Raw genomic sequence first — 25,657 nt, forward strand, 5'->3', positions numbered from 1 at the left:
CGATAGGGTTGTGGTTGTGGTGTCGGTGGTGGCGGCGATTATGGTGGTGGTGGCGATAGGGTTGTGGTGGCGGCGATTATGGTGGTGGTGGCGGTAGGGCGGCGGTGGTGGTGGTGGCAACACCAGTGGTGACGGTAGGGCGGTGGTGGCGGCGGCGGCGGTGATCGGATGGTGGTGGTGGTGGTGCCAATGGTGGTGTAAGTTGGCAGCAATAGAGGGTGGTGGTGATGGTGACTTATACGTCGCAACCTTATCATGTCTTATCCATCACTCACATGATGGATTAAATAATACGTCATTTTAACGTATAAGGGGACTTTGATGGATAAGCTTATACAATACAATGTCATCACCAAACAATGGATAAACTCATAATGTATTGTATAAGCTTATACTATCATGCCTAATACGGCGTGCCAAACGAGCCCTTAGTAACCATGTAAAGCTAAAATAACTTTCATTGAAGTGAATGCCCGAGTAACATTTATATTTAAATATATAGTAATAATATGGAAATATGGCCACATGAATTAAAGGGATAATAATGATGGAAAGAAGAAGCACATGACATTACATTCCTTGCTGGTTGCCACAACCTTCTCGGTACGATTTTAGACCAAGTGGGCACACGTTAACCTTATTATTACAAATCATTTAATTATTCTTAAACTCTTCATTATGTAAGAATTATATTAAATATTTAAAAATCATAAGACCACTTTAATTTCATATAAATGAATAAATAATTGAACTTGATACTTTTTCCTTTTCTTCATGAACTAGATTTAATGAAGCATTGGAGTCCGGATATGAGAGAGAGAGAGAGAGAGATGAGGGATGTGTAAGAAGAAGACTGGGAAGAAGAAGAAGAAGAAGAAGAAGAAGAGGATCTCTTTTTCATTCAATCTCTGCAACTAGTGTTTATACTTCACCTTCAGATCTCTTCATTCTTCTGGGTATGTTTCTCTGCAAAATCCAAACTGTTTTTTATTTTTATTTTCAAACGATCTGTGGAGTTTTTCTTCAAATTTAGGATCTTTTTTCAACTGGGTCGTGTTGAAAATGGTCGAATTTTATATTCACAGTTTGATGACTCGTTTTCTAACATTTTGTTATGCTTTTTGCTGTTAAAGGATTGCGTGTGATCTACATTGGGGAGTTTTGATCGACTTGGATTTTCTCCAAGTTTCAAGAGGTGGATGGTTTCTCTTCCTGTGATCCTTTTCTTTTGTTCTTGTTAGCATTTAGCAATAACTGCCAAAAGAAATGGAAATTGAAAATGGTTACTTATCTGTTTTCTGCTAAATTATCTGGTGAATAGGTTATAGCTTTCTATATTTGTTGTAAATACTTAATTTGTGTGCTTTAATAACGCATTCTAAATAAAACCCAGTTTAGTTTTCTAGAATGACATAACTTATGACAGTTTTTTTAAGGTAGAAACAAAATGATGGCACTTTCACTTCTGTTATTCACATTACCCCATCTTGATTATGCTATTTCAAGCTAGGATGGTAGGTGATGACCAAACATCTAGTGTTTTCATTCTCTCATTTCATCTCGGTCGTCGTTATCTTGAACACCTGTTGCATTTGATTCATGACTATGGATGCTTTAATTGGAGCGTCCGAAAACATTGATTGAAATGCAGGATATGGTGTCTATTCTGGGTCATAGTAGTAACATATATAGATAGGATCTTAGTTGGATAGATGAAGAGTGATAACTAATAAGTAATAACTGAATTCCAACAATAATATTGAAATGAAGTGATTGTTGATCTGAAACTTCTTTTATTGCAGCCATATGCTCAGTGCAGAATGTCATTCCGCAGCATAGTTCGTGACGTGAGGGATAGTTTTGGGAGCTTATCTAGGCGTAGTTTTGATGTCAGACTTACTGGCCATCATAGAGGAAAATCTCATGGCTCGGTACAGGATTTGCATGACCAGCCTCTAGTAATTCAAAATAGTTGCTGGGCAAGCTTACCCCCAGAATTACTATTTGATGTCATTAGACGGCTAGAGGAGAGTGAGAATACATGGCCTGCTCGAAAGCATGTTGTTGCATGTGCTGCAGTTTGCCAGTCTTGGAGGAATATGTGCAAGGATATTGTTAAGAGCCCGGAGTTCTCTGGCAAGCTTACATTCCCTGTGTCCCTGAAGCAGGTTAGCATCATTACTTTTCTCTTAGTGTCTCATTCTTTGTTGAACAATCTGTATATAGTGGATGCAACAAAACACTTATCTTTTGCTCCTTTCACTTTTCAGCCTGGGCCACGCGATGGGATCATTCAATGTTTTATCAAAAGGGATAAATCTAACTTAACATACCACCTGTTCCTTTGCCTAAGCCCCGGTAAGCACTCTAAATATACATGTAGTTGTCCCTTTGGTTTATATGGTTGTGTCTGGTTGCTTCTGTTATGACCCTGTACATTTTATCTGATGTGATGTTCAATTTTTAAACACATGAACACTTTTGCATATGTTGATTGTGGCTGCCCGCTGCCTGTGGGTAACTATTTGCATGGGTATTTGATTTCGGGCCTATATGGGATGATATTTATGATACTGTAATTTGTGCTGCCGTAGTTTCGACTGTAGGACTGCAGTCTTGGGATGGGCTTTACAAGTTTCACCTCACATTTTCCCATCTTTTGTCCAAATCAGCAATCAAACGTTGCTATGAGCATGAAGCCGGTTAAATCCATAATGGTTGTTTGCCCTGTGTTGTATTTATTTCCCTTTATGATTGATATCAGGAGTTTAGGGTCATCTTGTTTGATAGCCATTTAGTTGGGGGCAAGTCTAACAGACTTTTTTCCGTTTTATTTGAATTCCGTTGGCTATATTCCTTGTAATTTTTTAAGGCTGTGGAGGTTTTCTATTTTATAGTCAGCTTAGTTTTTTTGTTATTATTTTGTCAGGTGGAGAAAGTTTATCAGTTGCATTTTTTGATGCTTCATTGTTTTTCCTGGTGTGTGGTGGGTTTGAAGTTTTTAGATGTTGACCAGATAAGAATCACAAATGGTCTTTGCAATGGTTAGGGGTGAAACTATGGAGTTATTTTTAGAGTTTGAAATGTTCCTTCATTCTATGAAATTAAGATTTGTCTGAGCAGTCTTGTGAAGTGTGTAATAATTTCCATCTATCATTAGTTGCTGCTTGGAACGGCTTGAATCTGTGTGTCTATGACATAGTAAACATAAATCTGTTCATTACCATGCGCTAATGCTTGCGGAACTCATTTCATATTTTCCTTTTCTTTTCTGTTTACTTTGACTTTTGCAGCTCTATTAGTTGAAAATGGAAAATTTCTCCTTTCTGCTAAGAGGACAAGGAGAACAACTTACACCGAGTACGTTATTTCCATGGATGCTGACAACATTTCTAGATCAAGTAATACTTACATTGGAAAGCTGAGGTGAGTTTACTGGTTACAAGAGTTTCATCCTCAGTTACTCTTTGACTATATTAAAGAAACTTCTTTCCGTTTCCTACATATAAAACCTGCTAAAATACTATGATTGTTAGCTCTCGAGTTAAGCCAGCTCTGAAACATGTGTATGTTAGGAAGAGGACCAGAGCTGTGTAATAGGAGTATCTCAGGGACTTAATTGTAAATAAGTCAGAATATACAGCTGGCAGTTAGCTATGTTAGAACAGACTATAAATAGCTAAAACTTAGAGAGGAAGAAGCATCTTTGGTAGTTAGAACTGGAACTGGTTGTGGAACCAGGAATTGATTCATTGGGAATCAATAGCAAACCCTAGATTCGAGTTCTTCCTCAATTCCCCAAATTACTTGTACAATTGATCTCTGACTTGGAGTCTCAGTGATTCTCGGTTAGGGATTCTACTTCTGTAATCGTTTTCTACCATCAATAATACCAGTTTCATCAATGATCTAGGGTTTAGACTGTCACAATGCAGTCCCAACTCCAAACGTATAACAGCAGAATAATGATTTTTTTATGAATTTCAGTCAGGTTGCAGATGTAAACCTTTTGAACTTGACATATTTTAGATGCACATAACTATTTAGAAATATATTGTGACAGATTTTTCAGAAAGTAGGATCATCTTCCGTTTTTTTTTTTCTCTGTTAAGGTAATAGTTTAGGTTCTTACTCCATCATCAATTTTCAATTAATTCATTCCCATATATATTCTAGTTTGTGTTATTTATTTAGTATTTTATGTTCTATTTTTACATTGCGTCTTCACATTTATGAAAGTTTATTTTACATTGATTTGCCAGATCGAACTTTCTCGGTACAAAATTCATCATCTATGACACACAGCCTCCATACTCTTCTGCCCATATATGCCCTCCTGGGACTGGGAAGACAAGCCGCAGGTTTTATTCCAAAAAGGTCTCGCCTAAGGTCCCATCTGGTAGTTACAACATAGCTCAGGTAACATATGAATTAAACGTGCTTGGGACTCGAGGCCCAAGGAAAATGCACTGCATTATGCACTCAATACCAGCCTCAGCACTTGATGCAGGCGGCACCGTTCCTGGCCAGCCAGAGCTCCTTCCTCGTTCCCTGGATGACTCATTCCGGAGCATCTCATTTTCAAAGTCTCTAGATCATTCTATCGAGTTCAGCAGCTCACGATTTTCTGAGATCGGGGGATCCTGTAACGAGGATGATGATGGCAGCAAGATGAGACCCTTGGTTCTGAAAAACAAGCCACCGAGATGGCATGAACAGTTGCAATGTTGGTGCCTTAATTTCCGGGGACGAGTAACTGTTGCGTCTGTTAAAAACTTTCAGTTGATTGCTGCAACCCAGCCACCAGCTGCAGGTGCACCTACACCATCTCAACCAGCTCCACCAGAGCACGACAAGATTATTCTGCAGTTTGGCAAAGTGGGGAAAGACATGTTCACCATGGATTATCGGTATCCTTTGTCTGCATTCCAAGCTTTTGCAATATGCTTAAGCAGCTTTGACACCAAACTAGCTTGTGAATAGATTAATCATGAAGAATAGGTCTTCAAATGAGCTAATCAAACAGTGTTATTGATCTCCTTCCCTTTGTTTTCTTGTTGTTATTATCAATGTCATGGATTAGGCCACTATTATTACTCAGCTGCTGCATGACTCAATTGTAACTTTAATGTACCCTTTGATGTAATAGTGCTAGAGAATTTTTAACTTGCATTGTTGCTATGTATCTTTCTTGGATGAATCATGCGTATCAATATCTTGTTATCCTTTCTACCAACAATCTATAGGTTCTACTTCTGCCTATGTTGTCTTGAACATGTGTTTGGTAATTGATAGGTACTTGTAATCTGTCACGTGGTGCTGCTTGTGATGTATATCTTAACAAAGTGGGCATTAATTAGAGTGGCATTAGAATTGTTTAGGAATCATGAAATAGTGGTGCTGCTTATGGAAAGTTATGATGCGGCATGGGTTGTCTCAAGGGCAGCTTAATATATTTAGTCCTAAAGTCAACTAGATAATAAAAAATAATGTATTGGAGAGATTACTGTATGAAACACCAATAAAGTAGACCACTAGGACTATAGGAGAGATTAATTGATAGACAAGATATGTGATTAGATGTGATCGGAGGAGAGAAATGGAGGGAAAAAAAAGGGGAGGTGCAATGTTTGGTAGTAGGTATATCATTCCGGATCATCATGGAGTAATCCTTTTTGCATCTCATGAATTGAGTTATACTACTATCTCATTCATCTTTGATAAAAAAAAAGTTATACTACTATCTAAGTGTAACATTCCTCATTCATTAACTAAAATTATATCATAAAATACGACTCAAAAACATTGTTATTTACCTAATCTTGATGGACAATGGAAGTGATTGTTATTTCAATTGAATTTTATTATGTGATTGGATCTATAAAGCTCAACAATAAAAACCGTTGTTGGAGAGTTAAAGAAGTGTGATATTGGCCAACACAACCTAAGGGTGCATCACCTACGTACCGGTGTTCATTGGCTTATATAAACTACCCAACTTTTCCTCCAACTTCCATATATCACTCCTCCAATTCCCCTTCCTACTCCACAACCCTCACTGGAACCGTGTAGGCAAGGACAGCCAAAGGCCTCTACTCATATTCTTTTTCCAACCTTCAACTCAATTCTCCAAATCTCCACTCACTTCAGTTCAGCCCTCATTAAAGTCACTTTGGGATGGTAGTTTCGAAATGCATGTTCTTGGAATAAACTTCCTTCGAACAGCTTCTTTCAAAATGTTGCTGATATTCACGGTGGAAATCTTATTTCAGAATATGTATTTTGACTCATTGGAGTTAATATTAACATGAAGGTTTTGTGCCGTCACTATAAAAAGGCAAATTTGCAATCATACTTTTTCTTTTTCAGAAATCAACATATTACGTCTCTATAAAAAGAAAATTTATTTTTTATTTTTATGTATATAAAATAACAGTTGGCACATATAGAATCCAATTGAACTTTTGATTTAACATAAATTCTTGCAGTCATATCTCTCATTCTGATGTGCATTGTGGTATATTGTTGTGAAAGTATTTAAAAATACAAGAGGAATTTAAACTCAAATATATTTGTAAATGAAGTTGAGGTAGATAAAATTGTTGAAAAATAGTCTTGCTTTTTATTTATAACCTTTAGTTAATTTGCTATAGTTCATTTCCATTCGTGTGATATTGTGTCCATAGGATTCAAACCCGCGACCATGTGCGTGCTGTGAGCGCGACGTGGATACGGAGGAAACCTCGCATGGTAAAGTATGTGATGAAGAAGATCGTCGCAAAGCCCATGCTCATCGCCACAAATAGTCTAATTGTTGCATTATGCAAATAATTAATTAAAAATTAGTTAGTTTTGGTGTAAAATTTAATTTCATATAAAGAGTAATATATTGAGATTTTGTTGGACCCTGGCCTGATGGTCGACATAGAATAGGAAGATGGCAATGTAGATGACCTCCATAAATCATCCGATGGAGTTAATCGTGATAAGCAGAAGTCCATCGGTTCTGACCAACCCGTAGTATAGCCAGATCACACAACTGAGCAATGCCACCAGATATGGCAGTGAGTCGTATCCATCTATGGACTTCCTTTTCCATATTTGGAAAAAGGTAGGCCTGCATAAGTTTAGCAAAAGGGAAATTAATTCAACTAGTTATACACCATGTTATCATTTACATCGTTTCCTTGGTTCTAAAGTCTGAATAATTGAATATAAAAACGATTAATTCTAAAACAAGAATCAGTTTAGTTCGAGCATATCACATAATCAGCAACAATTCAATAAGTTCGAGTAGTTCAAATCATTTGATTCAAAAAGTTAAATAGCAGCAGTCACATAATCAGCAGATCTCCTATCACCTTCACCCCATCGTCATCTGAAAATTCAAAACCTAATAGCAAATAAAATAAAGTAGTAAAAAACCAAAATTTAAGCATGTATTCACAAAAATCTTTACCTTCCCCCAGCGTCCCGATAGATGCAGTACAACACCATCTGAATGATCCCCAGGAAAAATTCCAACACATTCGGTATCTCCAAAAAAAAAATTAATTATTAAAAAAAAACTAATTAATTAACTCAATGTATGTATATACTTACAATAATCCATATGTCATTTCGGAAAAATTCATATGCAAACCACATCACAGCACCCAATGTCAGGAAAACTGAAAAATCGATGAGCATAAACTGTACATTCCTATTCCTAATAACTTGTGCCTGCACAAAAATTAATTAAGAAAAATATTTATTATTATTGTGTATTTTAATTTCCAATGTAGCAAAAAAGTAGTATTATTGTGTATATAAAATAACAGTTGGCACATATAGAATCTAATTGAAATTTTAACTTAACATAAATTCTTGCGGTCATATCTCTCATTCTCACGTACATTGTGGTATATTGTTGTGAAAGTATTTGAAAATACAAGAGGAATTCAAACTCAAATAGATTTGTAAATGAAGTTGAGGTAGATAAAATTGTTGAAAAATAGTTTTGCTTTTTATTTATAACCTTTAGTTAATTTGCTATAGTTAATTTCCATTCGTGTGATTTTGTGTCCATAGGATTCGAACGTGCGACCATGTGCGTGCTGTGAGCGCGACGTGGATACGGAGGGAACCTCACATGGTTTGAATCTCCTTGCGTCCAGTAAATTTTAAGTTAGTGAGCAACCCTCCTTGGAAACATCTTCCGGTGCTCCTGCCAAGCAGTTGAAAATGTCAAGCCATTTATGTCCTTTTTTATGTAGTATGGAACCACAGTAGGGATTGGAGGGGTCATGATTTTAACATTTCTCAAAGTTGTGGAGGTTAAAATTTGGCCATAAAACATTAATATGCTACATAAAAATGACGTCCAAACTCGTTCCAATAATATATGGTGTTGGGAAATAATCTCTATTGGGGAAGATGCTCCAACTCTTGGATTGATGAAGATGTTGATGACAGAAGCACTTGAAGATTCAAAGCGTGCATATGCACTAACCTTTAGGTTCAATTCGCCCCTATCAATTAATTTATATTTGATGCAACTGAGAAAACCGGCGAATTCCCTTCAGGATACTTTGAATTCCTTGATGTGGTTTGCACTAACACACCAAGCGTATCTTTGATAATAGTTTACAGAAGTATGATTCTCACACTTCACTCATGCATTAGTGAAGTGAAGGATGATTTAGGATATAGTAAATGGAGGAGAAATTGGTCAAAAAGAAATCCAATTTCGTGCATCAGAATTATGAGTTTTTCTGCCCAAGTATCTCTTTACATAGAGATATAAACATCCCTTGGTGAAGAGATATATCTATTAATAAAAGGTTTCTCAAAAACCGACATATATAATTAATGTTTCAGAAATGTTACCAACCATCACGTTGGTTCATCTAGCAGTGAAGAGATATACTCCCTCCGTTCCTAATTATAAGACCTAGTTTCAAAATTTTCATGTTCCTAAATATAAGACCTCTTACAAAAATCTAGCAAAAGGTTTTGTACTCTTCCATATTCACCCCTCACATTAATTGTATGTTTTCAATTCCAAAGTTATCACCTACCATTAATTACTACTATTCCAACTAACTATGAATGCAATGATTATTAGTGAGAGAAAATAACAAAGGGTAAATAGGGAAGAATGTATGTATTTTTAAAAAATCAATACACTAATTAGTCACATTAAGTGTTTTCTTAATAAGCGCAATTTTTTGGAATAGGTCTTATATTTAGGAACGGAGGGAGTATCTATTAATAAAAGGTTTCTCAAAAACCGACATATATAATTAATGTTTCAGAAATGTTACCAACCATCACGTTGGTTCATCTGGCAGTGCGTCCCCTAGCAATGCAAGTCTGCCTCGCGGGTTCAAATTCCAGCAATTCAAAATTTAATTACGCGAAAAGTTGCTACCAGGATTCGAACAGGGAACATGTAGGTCAATAAACATTAATTATAATAACCATTAATACAATGCATATTTCCAATTAAATATATTTTGGAAGTATTTCTAACATATGGCTCGACATTCTTTTTGAGACGTACCAGCAGCGTCGATTATTTCTTATGGTTCATCATAAGGAATAACTGGGTGACTATGGAGAGCAGAGGGATCTTAAGTCAAAATATAGGAGATTAGAGTATTTTATATCGCTTCACAGCAAAAATGTATGTTGTACATTATAGTGACGATTAACTCCACTCATAGAAGAATGTTCTTAAGGGTAATGCTTTCTATATTGTCTTGTGCTATATAAATTTTGGTGTGATGCTTTCACATGGCAGAGGCTAACATGAAGGTAAAAAATGTTTAAAATCAATTTTGGTCTCACTAAGTTTATGTTGATAATCCAATTCCACAAACTTACGGCAAAACAATTGGCATCAAAACAGTTTACATGACATTGAATTTCATCTCAAAATTCTTTGAATTTCCATCGTCACGTGCCAGTGTACAACATTTTTCCCAGGTTCCTAAGCCTACAGAACAAACAACTTGTAACTTTTAACACAAGTGCCTTCTGTTCTTTGTACATGCAAGTGCAACTGAAAACAAAAGACATGAACCACTGTTCATGGCCCTGTATTTCACATCTAAAAACTGTTTTTCATCAAAAATGCAGTGTTCTAAATAACTCCACTGCTCTGGAAGTGCTCTATGTAAACCTACGCATATTTTGTTTTCTAAATGAACATTGATTTGCACTAATGTTTACACCAAATTTTGGTAAAACAAATAGAGAATCCAAGGATCAATCTGGGGACTGGATTCGAGTCCTCTTGGGTTCTTTGGTGAAAACATTAGAGTGTCAATTTCAGATTTTTTCATGAAAAACAGGATGAAGTAAAGAAATTGAGACAAGTAAAGAAAAAATCAAAGAAAGAAAAAAAGAAGAAAAGAAGAAACAATATGAATTGAAATGGAAAGTAAATGAGATTACACCACAATCATGCTCATGATCTCTTAATTGTCATTTGTCTGTGTGATTGACTTGTTGGTTTTCAAGTCTAAGAGTCTAAATGTGTGAAATCTGATTATTCTTAGTTACAACCACTATTTATAATGTTTTAAATAAAACTACTAACATAATCATACGGTTAATATTCAAACATAAAAGTAACTTCTTCATCATAGCCTTTGATTTCTTGTAACTTCCAATAACTCCCAATTTGTTAACTGACATCTTCAGTTCTGCTACTTCTGCCTTGTCACCACTTCTTTGCTGTGAGTCTTCATCTCTTGCTACTCGGCTTCTTTTCTTCCATTTTGGGTCGAAGAAATAATTTCAATTGATGTTGAAAATATAGTCGAATATATTAGTAAGATCTATGTGGGGCTTCTCATATATTGAATGAACAATGTATATTAGATCAAAGTCATGCTTTTCCCTTTGGCTTACTATATATCTCGACCCACAGTCCATGTTTCTCGACCTCTTACACTAACCAAGCCAAATTCTAGAATATACTTTTCCTTTGATTTATATACTATTAAAACTTGGGTCGACTAAGTAATCTTTTTACCTGGTGGAAATACTAATCTAGCAACACCATATATAACTTCAATCTTAGCAATGGAAATACATTCCAAACAATATTTCGACCCATGCCACCACCATATATGTAAATAATAATAATTCGGCAGCAAAGTATAAACTACACTGAAATATGTTGTGCATTTACATATATCATATCTCAATGATTAATTTACCAGTTTGGAAATTTTGGTGTTAACAATTAAGTACATGCAAATTCCCTAGTTTACTTGTTCCATGGTGATGTTTTCTAGAATCACTTCTTAGCTTCTGAGTATCTTGAAACTAAACATGCACTAACTAACGAAAGAGCTCTGGGAAAGACCACATGATGAACCTGACAAATATGTCACACTCCAAGAATTCAATATGAGCGGCGCGTCCAATGAGAGTGTTGAATCCCCTTCCATAGGAGGAGGTTTCGAAGTTAATGTCACAGCGCAAGACCACACGATGATCAGAGTGAGTCCGCAATTGGTCCAGGCAATTATTTAACATATCCAGGAACACTTTCCCTTGTTTAGAAAAATCTGAAGAAGCTGCTGGACACAGTTCTATTCTGGCTGAATGGTACGGAACATAACCATCCTGACATGTAATGAGCAAGAAGCATTATTATGATCAAACATTAGAAATAAAAGGAAACAACAGCGCTACATGTTCATTAATGCCACACTTCTTAATAACCAAACTTCTCTTAATAACCAAACTTCTCATGAATCAGCGGTTTTTTTCTTCATAAAAGCGTACAACTTGTGAAGTAGCGTACTGCGTATATAGCCTATAAATGTAATCTTACTACCTTGTACATTTCCTTTATTATTATTATTTTGTTTTCTTGATAGTTAAGTTTCAAATTTGTACTCTTGACTCTTTAGGAAATGATACAGCAGACAAATACAAGATAGTGTCAAATAATACAAGGAAAAGAAGGTTCTGTTAATGTAGGTTACACAAGCAATGCTAATTAAATACCATCATAAGCATATAAAGGAAGTTACCTGAGGAGAGGATAAAAGAATCACATTCTTGAAGTTTGCCAGTGTCTTCATCTGTAGTACAAGATAACAGTATTTTAATTCTGCAACTAAAGACTTGTAAAAATAACATTTATGGTTATAACCCTAGTGTTTCTTATTAATATACACAAACAAAAATGAACATAAACCTTCAAGGTGACAAACACTTCTGCAGCTACTTATCTACTAATTACCTCCATTCCAAACCCCCCCAAAACCCTCATAATGTTCAACAAATAGGGACTACAGAGAGAGCACACGAACTACAAAAGAGGTTAAGGGATGGAAACCTATAAATAAGAGCAAGATAATATGCATTCGATACCTTCGAAAGATTGTAGATGAAGGTGTTCTCAAGATCGTGATCATCTGTGAAAGTTAGTTGATGGATGCATTGTGTGCCCTTGATTTTTTTCAAGAGCCACAATCCTGAATTGAATATAGAGTTTGAACTGTACATATAACCCAAGTGCGGACCGGATATAGAAACATAAGTATGCAAGTATCTTAGATATGGCTCCATGATGCTTTCTGAAATAAAAGAAAAAGGCACATTACTTTCCCTAGTATAGTTTGATGAGTACCATCTTTCATTCCTTCAAAATTTTGTGTGTAAATACCTGCTAAAGCAGTTCTGAGAATGAGGTTCCCAATCGAATGGCCAACAAAGCTAAGCTTGACATCTTTTAATTTTCCACTTCTTGAAGCTTTATCCATCTTCCTTTTCAGGAAAGAGATCACTTCTTGCGCCAGCAGTAATCCCATTTCTCTGAAGTCTCCATATGTTTTGTCTTCATTTGTCTTAGACATAAGAACTTGTATTTTGGGGTCTATTAAAAGCCATTGGTTCCGAACAAGACGTAAATCTAAATGATGCCCCTGTCAATGTTTGAGATACAAATCCAATCATTAAGCAAGGATTGTCATTTACTTCTATAAGTAATAACTGGTAAAAAGGTAAACATAACAACAAAATAAATCAGAGATCAGCAGCCAAAGTAAAAGACAAGGACATCAAAGCAAACAGCATTAACTAGAAAAAAACAGGAAGTTATATTGCATGTCTCCATATTCCTTGTTGAAGGCAAGATCCAGGTCATCATGAATTATGGGAACCAGAGATTGATTTCATATATATTCGAATGTAAGAAAGTGCAAAACAGTGTTTAGATTTTCAAGAATTGCAGCTTCTGTTTTGAAATTTAAGTAGTATTTGTTACCAAAAAACAGAAGGTGACAAAGTAACAAGAAATGAGGGAAGAAAAGATGAAAGAAATAATAGAGATAAAACCAAGTGCAAGAATATGAAGCATGCCTCAAACCCATGAACAAAAACAACTACTCTCAAAACATGCTCATTTCGTTGAGGGCTATTCTCAGACATCTTTATGGCTCTAGATCCATTTTCCACAATGTGTATTGCTTTCTCCTCTGAAGGAATGAGGTATGAATTCACGCTGGCAGATCGGTACATATTTTCCAAGCGTTCTACAATAATGATAGGAACCCGCAAAGGATCTCCAAATATATACATGTCTTGAAGTGAACGATTGTTGATCTGCATGGAATTCAGATGTCATAAATTCCAATCAGCAGGAAAAGGAAAAATTCATGATTATTAACATCTCATGTAAATAATGACTTACCCTCATTTGCGCTATACCACGCCTATGAAGTTCAGCTCGCATTATTGCAGTCTGAACAGGCTGAAAGAAAAAAAGAGAGAATAGATTTTAAGAATTCATTAAATAGTCCATGTAAATATCGTATATAATGATTCATTCCAAATCAGCAGGCAATTTATGAAGTTTGCAAGTCACATATAGCGTATAATAGATGCTTACATCATTAATTAATCTCCTTGTCGTACTTGATGATCTTCCATGCATGCTTCGGTACAATGATGTCCTCTCAACTCCATTACTCATGTACTGATGAGGCATCTCAACCTTGGAGTACACCATCCATATTGACCATTCAGTTCTTCGATCGTTAGCCCATGAGTTTTGTAGAAAGTCCATGATCTTTGTTTTATTTTCCCTGGATGAGTTGAAAAGATTAAAAAGGAAGAGAAAAAACCATGTTATAAGCTAGGAGGATGCTTAGTATTAGGCTCAAAGACACTAAACTGAGTGATTTTCTCATGAGTTAATAACTTTTTTTCAATGCTTTCATGTTACTAGTAGATGCTAACAAGCAACAACAAATGTTTACCAAAGACCAGCCTTATTCAGAGTAAGCTAAATCCCACTAAGCCAGTAGGCCAGGCTCATGCTTGCCTAAATAAATCATGCAAAAATAAACACAGAAAAGCCTTTTCAAGACGGCATAATGATCATATTGGATCCAAAGACAATGTAGAGTGAATTTATTAAAAAGAGGGTTATAAGCACTTCTGCATTATCCAAATTCATATAATAATTTGGTGACATGTAATAACTCCAAAAATAAATTTAAACATACCTGTGGAATTTTAGAAATGTATTCCAGAGATATAAGAGCTGATTCCCAACAGACTGGAAAGTGTTTAATATATCATCCCAAGGTAATGGTTGAAAGGAATCCTTAGAAATATGATTGATATAATGTTCAGCTTTCTGTTGAAGGCAAGAAGAGAGTATTAGATGAGCAATAAGTTCAAAACATCAAGAAGAAAGAACAGATAATGAAACATTAATGAGGCCAGAATTAAGGACCTCAGCACTGACTTGCATGCTGTTAGACAGTTGAAGTGGTGCTTCATCATCAATAATTTTCGCATGTGCTGGTGAAGTATCATTGGGTGATTTGGTAACAGCTGGTTTAAAAGTAATTCCAGTCAAATCAATAGCTTGGTTAATTCCTTTGCTTATTCTTCTCAGGTCCTCAAGCAGGATATCATGGGCAGATATCAATGCTTTGATGAACATGGCCTGATTTCAAAGAATATGACACAGTGTAAGCAAATATAAAGATAATTTAAATCAAGAATATATATTTATATGTATATAAATATATTTCTGTAGTGTATGTGTGTAACATAAATCATAAATATCAACTCAAACTCCTTCATGAAACAAGAAGCATCTTTATGAAGTTATAAAAAGATTTACTGTATTATGGTGTACCTTGTTTGACTCAACATTGTCTTCATAAGCTTTTCCTTCAGAAGCCCAAGAATCACTGGTATAACTAAATCAACACAAGATAGATGAAACAGACATTAGTTATGGCAATGGAATGGTAACTGGGGCATCTATTTGAACCATAAAAACATGAATTCTGACAAACCTTGATACCTTCGGTCGTGGTGTGTGATAACCAGGCTTTAGTAGACTGATATGAATACTTGTATCAACAACGACAGCATGGAAAGAATCAAAATAGACAGGACAATATGAATGTAATCCCAGAAGAGCTTTAGGAGGGATCCTATACTCATGAACTGAAGCTGCACATGCATCCAGTGAACTTTGTAACTCAGGCCTGTACAATAATATATATAGTTTCAGAAGTCACAACTTCTAATAATAATAATAATAACAATAGTAATCATTAATTCCAGTTCAATCAATATCCCCGCATTAAAGTTTAACTTGTTTAAATACAGGGGAATGAGCATCATTAACTAACCCAATATCCGGTGTCGAAGTGCGCAAGAGCTCAAACTTCAAGATTACAGCTTTACCCTGTGAATAAGAATAACCATTATGAAAGCTATTTATGACCTAGAGGAAAAAAGGTTATAATTTCTGGGTAGATACAAGCAACCAGTGGCATAAGAGAGAAGGTGATAGACCCCAAAATCAATTATGGGCTGAAAGCATTAATCCTGATCCTAAGCCCAGAGTGTGGCGCGTGTATGAAAGAAGGAGAAAGAAAGGAAGAGCCTAGAAGGGAGGTGAGCTGGCAGAAAGAGGGAAAGATGCTCTAGGAAGTTTGTTACGGGAATCAGGGGATGGGGTGTATAAAGGGGTATTTCTGTTAGCCTTTAGAGGGTATCTGAGAATTAGCTATGTTGTAATAGAATAGAGAGGACTTGCCTTCTCTATAGGAGCTCAGCTCTGGAGTAGCATCAGCTACTATTCTCTTGTATCCATTTTTCCAGTTAATCAAATCACTCATTCCTTCTTAATTCCTGTTATTTCCATACACTGTTACATTGGTTTGTATCAAATTGGTCCGACCTGCCGGATTCTATCGAGGAGGTTACCAGTGAAAGGAGATCGATACAACACCACTACGCATGCCACCGAGGAAGATGGAGGCGAAAGTTGCAGCACTCGAACAAGAAGTCGCATCCCTGAGAACCACGTTAGTGACTATGCAAGAGCGAGCGGAGGTGAATCAGGCTCAGTTGCTTGATTTGCTGACCTTGAACATGTCCAAGCAGCCACAGGAGAAAGACGATGCGGGGAGTCTTCGTAACAACGAATCTCCGATTCGTGACAACGAATCTCCGATCAAAACAGGGGCTGAGGGAGGAAATCCTTCTGGTGTTTCCGGATGGACTAAGCTGGACAGTGGGTTGCTGGATGAGTTTCGGAAGAGCGCAAAGAAAGTAGAGCTTCCACTCTTCAATGGCGACGACCCAGCTGGGTGGATCGCACGAGCAGAAGTCTATTTTCACGTTATGGGAACAAGTCCAGAGGTTAAGGTTAACCTCGCACACCTGTGTATGGAGGGTTCAACCATCCACTATTTCAACTCTCTTTTGCATCTGGATCCAAGTCTCACCTGGGAGAAACTCACGAATGAGTTGCTTGAGAGGTATGGCTCTGCAAGCAGGGGAGACGTCTTCGAACAACTTTCCGATCTGCAGCAAAAGGGTACCGTCGACGAGTATGTGCTCGAATTCGAGCGTTTGTTGTCACAAACGTCCAACCTTCCAGACGAGCAATTCTTCGGATATTTCATCCATGGTCTTCGAGAAGACATACGAGCAAGAATACGCAGCCTGAGAACCTTGGTGCATTTGCCTCGTTCCCGATTGATTCCTTTGGCACGAGCTGTGGAAACGGAGCTCCACGGCCCAGGACGCACTTGGACCGGGTCAAAAGGGGGTTTCACGCGATCGGGCTCTGGATCGGGTCCTTACAATCGCCCGACCCACCAATTACCCGCGGGTTCCGGGTCACCGGGTCAATCGAATCAGGGCTGGGTTATGATAAAAAATCGCGAAGAGAAAGGGGAACGACGAGATGACAAGATGAACAATCCTAGAACTCCACCCCGCGATCGCGGTGTCCGTCATCTTCCTTACCAGGAGTTGCTAGACCGTAGGCAAAAGGGTTTGTGCTTTAAGTATGGAGGGAAGTACCACCCTCTACACCAGTGTCCTGACAGGCAGCTCAAAATCATGGTGCTCGATGAATCGGAAGAAGGCGGAGAAGAGATTGAAGCGGAGAAAGAAACTGAGGAATCACAAGTCGATGGGGCTTGCAGTATCATGGTGATGGGTACAGAGCCAATTCAAACCCACACTATGAAACTTCTTGGTTCAATCTATGGAGTTCCAGTCGTGATCTTAGTGGATAGTGGGGCAACCCACAATTTTGTGTCCAGACGAGTGGTAGAGGCGATGGGGTGGGAGACTCAACCCACGCCAGAACTGCGGATACGTATGGGAGATGGTCACAAGGCTATTGCAACTGGTATTTGCAAGGGTTTAGAGGTGAGAATTGATGATTACACTACTGCATTGGACACATATTTGTTCGATCTAGGAGAGCTTGACCTGGTATTGGGGATAGCGTGGCTGGCCTCTCTTGGTGAGATGAAAGTGCACTGGGGAAAGCAAACAATGAAGTTCCAAGAGAATGGAAAATGGGTTTCACTACAAGGAAAGGATTATACACAGAATCACCAAGGTGCGTTGCAAAGTGTGTTGGGACAAGATCATTGGGGTCAAGCTGAGTGCTCTTTGGCTACCTTGTTAAGCTCGAAGGCCACCAAGCCCAAGCCAGAAGAACCATCAAAGTTGACTGATGAGCAGGAACATCAATTAGCAGCACTTCTATGCCGATATGAAGATGTGTTTGCAGCACCAGCTGGGTTACCACCGAAACGACAAAGGGATCACCAGATCACTTTAGCAGCAGGGCAAGGACCGGTAAACGTGAGGCCTTATCGTTACTCTCACCATCACAAAGATGAGATTGAGAAGCAAGTCAGAGAAATGTTGCAATCTGGGATAATTAGGCACAGCCAGAGTGCTTTCTCCAGCCCTGTGATCCTTGTCAAAAAGAAAGATGGATCGTGGAGAATGTGCGTCGATTATCGAGAGTTGAATAAAGCAACCGTTCCTGATAAATTTCCGATACCGGTAATTGAGGAATTGCTGGATGAATTACACGCGGCTCGTTATTTCTCTAAGTTGGATTTGAAATCTGGGTATCATCAAGTCTTGGTGAAAGAGGAAGATGTTCATAAGACGGCTTTCCGCACGCATGAAGGCCACTACGAGTGTCTGGTAATGCCGTTTGGGCTGATGAATGCCCCTTCAACCTTCCAGGCATTAATGAATGAAGTCTTCCGAAGCATGCTCCGCCACTATGTACTCGTTTTTTTTGATGATATTCTGGTCTACAGTGTGGACTGGGAATCACATTTGAGTCATTTAGCCAAGGTTTTGGAGACTTTAAGGAAACATCAACTGGTAGCAAACCAAAAAAAGTGCTCTTTCGCTCAACTCTCAGTAGAATACTTGGGGCATGTCGTTTCTCAAGAGGGAGTAGCCATGGATCCTGCCAAGATACAGAGTATAACTAACTGGCCAACGCCTACAAGTGTCAAGGGAGTGCGTGGATTCTTGGGAATCACTGGTTATTATCGCAAGTTTGTGCGTGATTATGGAAAAATAGCTCGTCCTCTCACTGACCTCACAAAGAAGGATGGTTTTGCTTGGAATGCAAAAGCACAAGAAGCTTTTGAGGTCCTTAAAAAACGCATGACCACCGCCCCTGTACTCATCTTACCAGATTTTTCTCAACCATTCATGATTGAGTGTGATGCGTCGGGACGGGGAGTGGGAGCCATTTTACTCCAGAACAAGAGACCTGTAGCGTTTTTCAGCAAAGCTCTCAGCGAACGCAACCTTGCTAAATCCGCTTATGAGAAAGAGTTGATGGCAATTGTGCTAGCCATTCAACATTGGCGACCTTACCTTCTAGGAAGGCATTTCACAGTTTCTACGGATCAGCGAAGTCTCAGGCAATTGTTGCACCAGCGTATCACAACTGTTGACCAACAAAACTGGGCAGCCAAGCTTCTGGGATATCAGTTTGACATAGTATATAAGCCTGGCATCACAAATAAAGGTGCAGACGCTTTGTCCAGAAGTTTTGAGGAAGGGGAATTGCAGAAATTAACATCTTATCCACTTTGGGATGAAGGACAGGTTTTGGTGCAAGAGGTTCATCAGGACCAGAAACTTGCCAGCATAATTACAAGCCTGCAGAACGATCCAAACAGTAAACCTGGTTTTTCGTATGATCGAGGTATTCTTTATTATCAAGAACGTTTGGTCATCTCTGCTTCTTCTTCTCTCATACCAAAACTGCTACTAGAGTTTCATGCTACTCCTCAAGGAGGCCATTCTGGTTTCTACCGAACTTATCGCAGAATTGCAGCCAACCTGTATTGGATTGGTATGAAAAATTCCGTCCAAAAATTTGTGCAAGAATGCGATACTTGTCAGCGTCAGAAATATGTCGCTGCTTCCCCAGGAGGACTACTCCAACCTTTGCCTGTACCCGATCGAATTTGGGACGATGTGTCAATGGACTTTGTTAATGGGCTGCCTAAGGTCAAGGGCATAGATACTGTGTTCGTGGTTGTTGATCGACTTTCGAAGTATGCTCACTTCATTCCTCTCAAACATCCCTACACCGCACGCACAGTAGCGGAAGCCTTTGCGAAAGAAGTAGTTCGTCTCCACGGAATTCCTCGATCAATCGTCAGTGATCGTGATCCTGTTTTTGTGAGCAATTTCTGGAGGGAATTATTTAAATTACAAGGCACTCAATTAGCCATGAGTACTGCTTACCATCCCGAGACGGATGGACAAACAGAAGTCATCAACCGCTGCCTTGAAACTTATTTGAGATGTTTCATAGCAGACCAGCCCCGCTCTTGGATTCTGTGGTTATCATGGGCTGAGTATTGGTACAATACTACTTTCCATGCCTCTATTGGAGTCACACCGTTTACTGTGGTATATGGCCGGGAGCCTCCTTCTATTTTACGTTTCACCAATGGGGACACCAAGGTTGAGGCAGTAGCACAAGAGCTGCAAGACAGAGATGAAGCTCTCCGCCAGCTCAAAGCTCATTTGATTCGTGCTCAGAGTCGCATGAAGTCCCAGGCTGACAAAAGGAGACAGGATAAACAAATTGCAGTAGGAGAATGGGTCTTTGTTAAGCTTCGTCCTCATCGGCAACAATCAGTCGCAAGGAGGATCAATCCCAAGTTGGCAGCACGTTACTTTGGTCCTTTTGAGGTCAAGGAACGCATTGGAGCTGTGGCATACAAACTTGACCTGCCAGCAACCTCTCGAATCCATCCCGTGTTTCATATTTCCTTGCTTAAGAAAGCCATAGGAAATTATCTTGCTGAGCCAGAATTACCTAGTAGCTTAGATGGAGAATGTGTGCTGCCCGTGGAACCAGCGAAAGTCCTAGCTACCCGTGCTATCAGTCAGCAAGGAGAAACCATACAGCAGTACCTAATCCAGTGGCAAGGAAAGTCTGCGGATGAAGCTACTTGGGAAGAGGCCCAAAGTCTTTTGAACCAATTTCCCACTTTCAACCTTGAGGACAAGGTTGTGCTTGAAGAGGGTGGCATTGATAGACCCCAAAATCAATTATGGGCTGAAAGCATTAATCCTGATCCTAAGCCCAGAGTGTGGCGCGTGTATGAAAGAAGGAGAAAGAAAGGAAGAGCCTAGAAGGGAGGTGAGCTGGCAGAAAGAGGGAAAGATGCTCTAGGAAGTTTGTTACGGGAATCAGGGGATGGGGTGTATAAAGGGGTATTTCTGTTAGCCTTTAGAGGGTATCTGAGAATTAGCTATGTTGTAATAGAATAGAGAGGACTTGCCTTCTCTATAGGAGCTCAGCTCTGGAGTAGCATCAGCTACTATTCTCTTGTATCCATTTTTCCAGTTAATCAAATCACTCATTCCTTCTTAATTCCTGTTATTTCCATACACTGTTACATTGGTTTGTATCAGAAGGTACAACCAAAAGGAGGATAAGGATCCTCCTCAAATGAAATGAAAAGAAAACAACAATCTCAAATGGCTTAAGAGTGCAATAAAGTTGAACAATTAATTTGCATATCAATGGAAGAAATCCCCTTAATAAAACATGACCCCACAAAGACAGTCATATCTAGTAATAAACATAAGGGCAAAGAGACGCCCTTGAAAATATGCTCACTCCCCTACAACTCAATGTAGCAGAGAATTATATGGCTTCCATTTTTTACAGCATGAGATAATTAGTTCTGACGGAAAGGTTTCCTTTTGTAACATATACAGCTTATTGCTTCTGCCATAAACTTATTAGGGACAGGAAAAAGGGAGCATTGTCAAATAGATATTAAGGTCAATAATCAAAATTTGATGTTAGGTCGCCTGTATTATGTATACACCCTTGGATCAGCCACTTTGGAGAGAACGTCACGAATAATTAGCCAATGCATTATTTTTTTACACATTCATAATATAATAATTACATTAAGGCTTGTTAGCTTCTGACGAACATGTAATTCTGCGATCTTCGCCAAGATCCCGGTCTCCATATTTTTTTTACTGTAGTTCTTTGTCACAATTTGTTATTGAAGTTTCCATTGGGCTGTGTGGAACCAGAGAATTTCTAGTTCTTTTCTTCAGTAAGTATGGTCATTTTCAGGGACCTTGTTTTGTTGGCCACACAATACAGTATACTTCAAAATTATGCCGCCTCAGATTTGTCTCGCTCATGATAATCTTGTGTCTAACATTTTTGGGTACTCAGTCTAGACCTTGTTAATTTATTGTTAAAGCAAAAAGAACATCCGCAATTGCACACATAAATTATAGCCTATAGGTTATACAAACATCAGAGAGAGACTGACCTCATCTCCACCAAAAGACAGATAGAAAGAGACCATGATACAAAGAAATACATCCTGCCTGGCATATCTTATACGGAATGGAGGTGTTGAAAAACTGTTGTCCGTATCATCAATGATCCAAACTCTACATAAATTGTCAGCACCCACTTCAGGAGCTGCAGCTCAAAGAAAAATATGTATTCAAAGATTTTACTCATTGTAGAACACAAGTATTAAGTAAGTCAGCAAAGTAACAGCGAAAAAGAAAGTAATTACTACTCAGCAATAGCATATCAAACATGCTAGTACAGCAGTTCCAAGTTCTAAATAGTAGGCATTTTGAGAACATATCCCAGTCTATGCTAATGGGGTTGAATACACTGACATAAACTCTAAAGCATGAAACTACATTTGTGTGAATGTACTTCACCTTCATACTGAACAACTCTAGCAGGAATCCCGGGATAAGAATCATCAGTATCACTGTCCTCCCATCTCATGGTAACCTTGATCCTGTACCATCTGCCGAACAGGAATAAGAATGAAACATCAGAAGAAAAAGAATAACAAAAAAGGTAAATGAATTCATTGAGTAGAAATTAATTAAAGCTGACCCTTGTTCAAAAAGGTCGAGATTATGAAATCTATGAATGTAAATTGCAACTTCATGAACAGCATCGAGCATTGGCAAGTGGTGATTTGGTTGCTGGACATCAAGCAGCCTTTTGGTTTGATTCAGACCCGCAAACAATCCGAATTTCCGAAACATATGTAGTGATAAGCAGAGACAGTAGTGGTAAATATGCCCCAAATGATCATTTCATTTGAATGGAAGGAAGTTGAAGAAGCAAAACCCCACAGAAAAAGGAAGCAAAACCCCACCTCGGCGATTGATACAAAAGGGGAATCAAATCGAATGAAAACAAACACAACATAGCAATAGCAATAGCAATAGCATAGTAGTTTTCAATTAAAAATTAAGAATAATGGAGTTTTTGTTTTTTTGGGTCCAGCATGATCGGTGGTTGGTTGAGAGTGGCAGAGAGAGGGGAGTTGGGTTTGGCACCCCACCTATGGGGCTTGGCACCCCACTTTATCAAATACGGAATTTAAAATTCCGTATTCTCCCTATTGAATACGGAACTTAAAATTCCGTACTGTATTTAAGCATGCGTGTCACATTTTCAACCACTCATTATATACTAAAACAGATACGGAATTTTATTTTCCGTATTGATACGGAACTTTAAATTCCGTATTTAATAGAGTGGGGTGCAAAGCCTAAGGGGTGGGGCACCAAACTCAATTCCCCAGAGAGAGAGAGAGAGCCCAAAAGAGCATAAATTATCGTCAACCAATTTCTCTTTCTCGCAGGTGATGGTTTGCTATTAATGTTGTCGTGTCGGCCATTCCACTTTTCGTTTCATCATTCACACATTTTAGTATGCAGTGCACTTCCAAAATCACATATATAAATTTGGATTGATACAACTAGTTACATTTCGTTCGGCTAGTGGTGCAACTTTTATTTTCTATCTTTCAACTATGTCTTATTTCGTTTTGTCACCAAAGACTACTAATAACATTCATAAAAAATCTTTGTACCATATTGTTATCACGCAACCGACTCCCTCCCCCATTTGACTACCTCCTCCTCCTCCTCCTCCTTCTTCTTTGTCGCACCATTAAAACTTGCAACTCGCCTGATTCGACTTACTTTGTGTCGTCGTTTTACAAAATGATGCTCCTCCTTTGAACTCATATTTACAAATAAAAAAATCATTTTCTTGATTTGTCTTCATTCGTTGAGTCTGCTTTTCCATTATGGACTCTACGCTCTCCAGAGAAGCACATGTGACACAATGGCTTCAATGATAATTGTTACAACAAGGGTGTTGAATGTTGATGTTTGAGTTGGGTTTGAGGTGACAGTGGGTAATGGCGGATCCATGAATTTTGCGTTGCAGGGGCAAATTGGTTTCCTAATTTCAAACCAAATAGGATTACTATGGACGGAAAAACTCTTCGTACTCATTAGACGTTAAAAAACTCGAAGCCAACACATGACGCTTGTTAAGTTCAAACGCTGCACACATCGTCTATCATGTTTTGAATTATAACAATTTTCAAGAATATAAGTAAATTGACTAAATATATCTTGTGAAATGTATTTCAAGAAATCGCACTTATACCCTTCATGCTATACCGTCTAGAGAAGCAACGCAAGAAGACAGCTTAACCCGCAAGGAGAAGAGTCAAAGCTACAAGGGCAGACGACACGGTGAAAGAAAGTCGAACATGCCACATCGTCTGAGCATCAACAAAGCATAAATTGATCAAAGCTGCAAGATAAGATGGACAACCAGAGGAATGCTCAAGGAGAGGAATGCTCAAGGAAAGAAATAAAAAGATAGATTTGAATAACTTTGTTACCTTGATTCTGAAATTCAATTACAATATATTGTAGTGCTACTAGTGAAACCCATAGAGGCTTTTTAGGGAAATAGATACTGCAACTAAGTGGCCCAGTAGTGAATGGCCCAATGCTACATATTAATTGATTAATTGTAATATTTGTGTATCTAGACGGCTTTTTTGTTCTCCTCTTGGGCCTGGTCCGTTTGGGCCCCTTGCCAACAGTTACTAGTGGTACACTAGATTATGGTGATTATGGTTATAATTAGTTCCTCTCTTTTTTTTTTATATCTGAGCAGAAAAAAGTGGATATACAATTCAATATGAAGCAGAATGCGTCAAGATTGATGCAGCAAATACGAAATTTTATTGCCGATCTAATACGAACAATAACTTGAATGAGACATTGAAGAATTTGCTGTGGATTATGGCTATCTAATTATCACTGTGGGCTCCAATGTCAATACATTTAACTCCGTGAGTGGTGGAGAATTGTCCTTTTTTGAGGGTAACAATATTCATCTTGTCCTTGCTTCTCGTATTTATTATGATGCAGAGCATCTAAGAAAAACTTCATTCACTAAATGATACAGTCAGGGAAAGTGTGGAAGGGATCAAATCCATTGTAGTTATTATGGGAGCAATGGTGTTCAATGGATTTTGTTTATGCTTGTATGCATATTTGTGGTTTTTATTATCTCCTTGACATGCATTTGTAGGAAGTTGAAGACGCTCAGAAGACACATTTGGAGGAAGTTGAAGACGCTCAAAAGAAACATATTTGTGGTTTTTAATTACCCAATAGCTCTTAACATCACGTGTTTCAAAGATTGTTGTTGTAATTTTCTTTTTCGAATCATTTTGGTATCATACTATCCAATTTATTTGACTTAATGTCTTCTAGACTAGTTGCCTTTAATGTAAGTTAGGTTTTAGATACACTGTTATTGTTACAACCTAGCTTAAATTAAAGGCAACCTAGCCTAGAAGGCATTAAGCCAGATAAATTGGGTAGTATGATGCCAAAATGATTCGAAAAAGGAAATTATAACAACACTCCCTGAAACACGTAATGTTAAGAGTTATTGGGTACCTTGCTTCTCTTCATTTTCAGG

At 38.1% G+C, this 25,657-nt stretch overlaps 2 protein-coding genes across 4 annotated transcripts; one reads left to right on the top strand and one right to left on the bottom strand.

Moving 5' to 3' along the window:
- Positions 1-776: 776 nt before the first annotated feature.
- LOC130722806 (tubby-like F-box protein 8) lies at positions 777-5,200 on the top strand. Its single transcript, XM_057573655.1, has 6 exons — positions 777-956; positions 1,134-1,195; positions 1,803-2,168; positions 2,271-2,358; positions 3,294-3,426; positions 4,263-5,200. The coding sequence occupies exons 3-6, from the start codon at positions 1,821-1,823 to the stop codon at positions 4,981-4,983; spliced, it is 1,290 nt and encodes a 429-aa protein (XP_057429638.1). The 5' UTR covers positions 777-956; positions 1,134-1,195; positions 1,803-1,820; the 3' UTR covers positions 4,984-5,200.
- Positions 5,201-11,056: 5,856 nt separating this feature from the next.
- LOC130722164 (uncharacterized) lies at positions 11,057-23,345 on the bottom strand. 3 transcript variants are annotated; one of them, XM_057572813.1, is made up of 15 exons: positions 22,742-23,345; positions 22,558-22,649; positions 22,149-22,303; positions 15,666-15,721; positions 15,324-15,518; positions 15,161-15,224; positions 14,762-14,965; positions 14,517-14,650; positions 13,898-14,093; positions 13,700-13,759; positions 13,369-13,611; positions 12,674-12,932; positions 12,379-12,584; positions 12,036-12,086; positions 11,057-11,622 (listed from the first exon to the last, which is right to left on the bottom strand). In XM_057572813.1, exons 1-15 carry the CDS (start codon positions 22,894-22,896, stop codon positions 11,335-11,337), a joined length of 2,358 nt encoding a protein of 785 aa, XP_057428796.1. In that variant the 5' UTR covers positions 22,897-23,345; the 3' UTR covers positions 11,057-11,334. The 3 variants fall into 3 exon arrangements, with proteins under 3 accessions (XP_057428796.1, XP_057428795.1, XP_057428797.1); XM_057572812.1 differs by having other exon boundaries at positions 14,750-14,965; XM_057572814.1 differs by lacking the exon at positions 22,742-23,345 and having other exon boundaries at positions 14,750-14,965; positions 22,149-22,272.
- Positions 23,346-25,657: the final 2,312 nt, after the last annotated feature.

This window comes from Lotus japonicus, chromosome 6, assembly GCF_012489685.1.
Source record: "Lotus japonicus ecotype B-129 chromosome 6, LjGifu_v1.2".
NCBI lineage: Eukaryota > Viridiplantae > Streptophyta > Magnoliopsida > Fabales > Fabaceae > Lotus > Lotus japonicus.

Excerpts from the sequence above, each read along its gene's own strand:
- LOC130722806 (XM_057573655.1), top strand. The coding sequence starts at position 1,821 with ATGTCATTCCGCAGCATAGTTCGTGACGTGAGGGATAGTTTTGGGAGC. Across the intron at positions 2,359-3,293 it reads GTTCCTTTGCCTAAGCCCCG|CTCTATTAGTTGAAAATGGA; the intron begins GTAAGCACTCTA and ends TGACTTTTGCAG. Across the intron at positions 3,427-4,262 it reads ACTTACATTGGAAAGCTGAG|ATCGAACTTTCTCGGTACAA; the intron begins GTGAGTTTACTG and ends TTGATTTGCCAG.
- LOC130722164 (XM_057572812.1), bottom strand. The coding sequence starts at position 22,896 with ATGTTTCGGAAATTCGGATTGTTTGCGGGTCTGAATCAAACCAAAAGG. Across the intron at positions 14,651-14,749 it reads GCATGCAAGTCAGTGCTGAG|AAAGCTGAACATTATATCAA; the intron begins GTCCTTAATTCT and ends TGCCTTCAACAG. Across the intron at positions 13,760-13,897 it reads CAAGGAGATTAATTAATGAT|CCTGTTCAGACTGCAATAAT; the intron begins GTAAGCATCTAT and ends TTTTTCTTTCAG.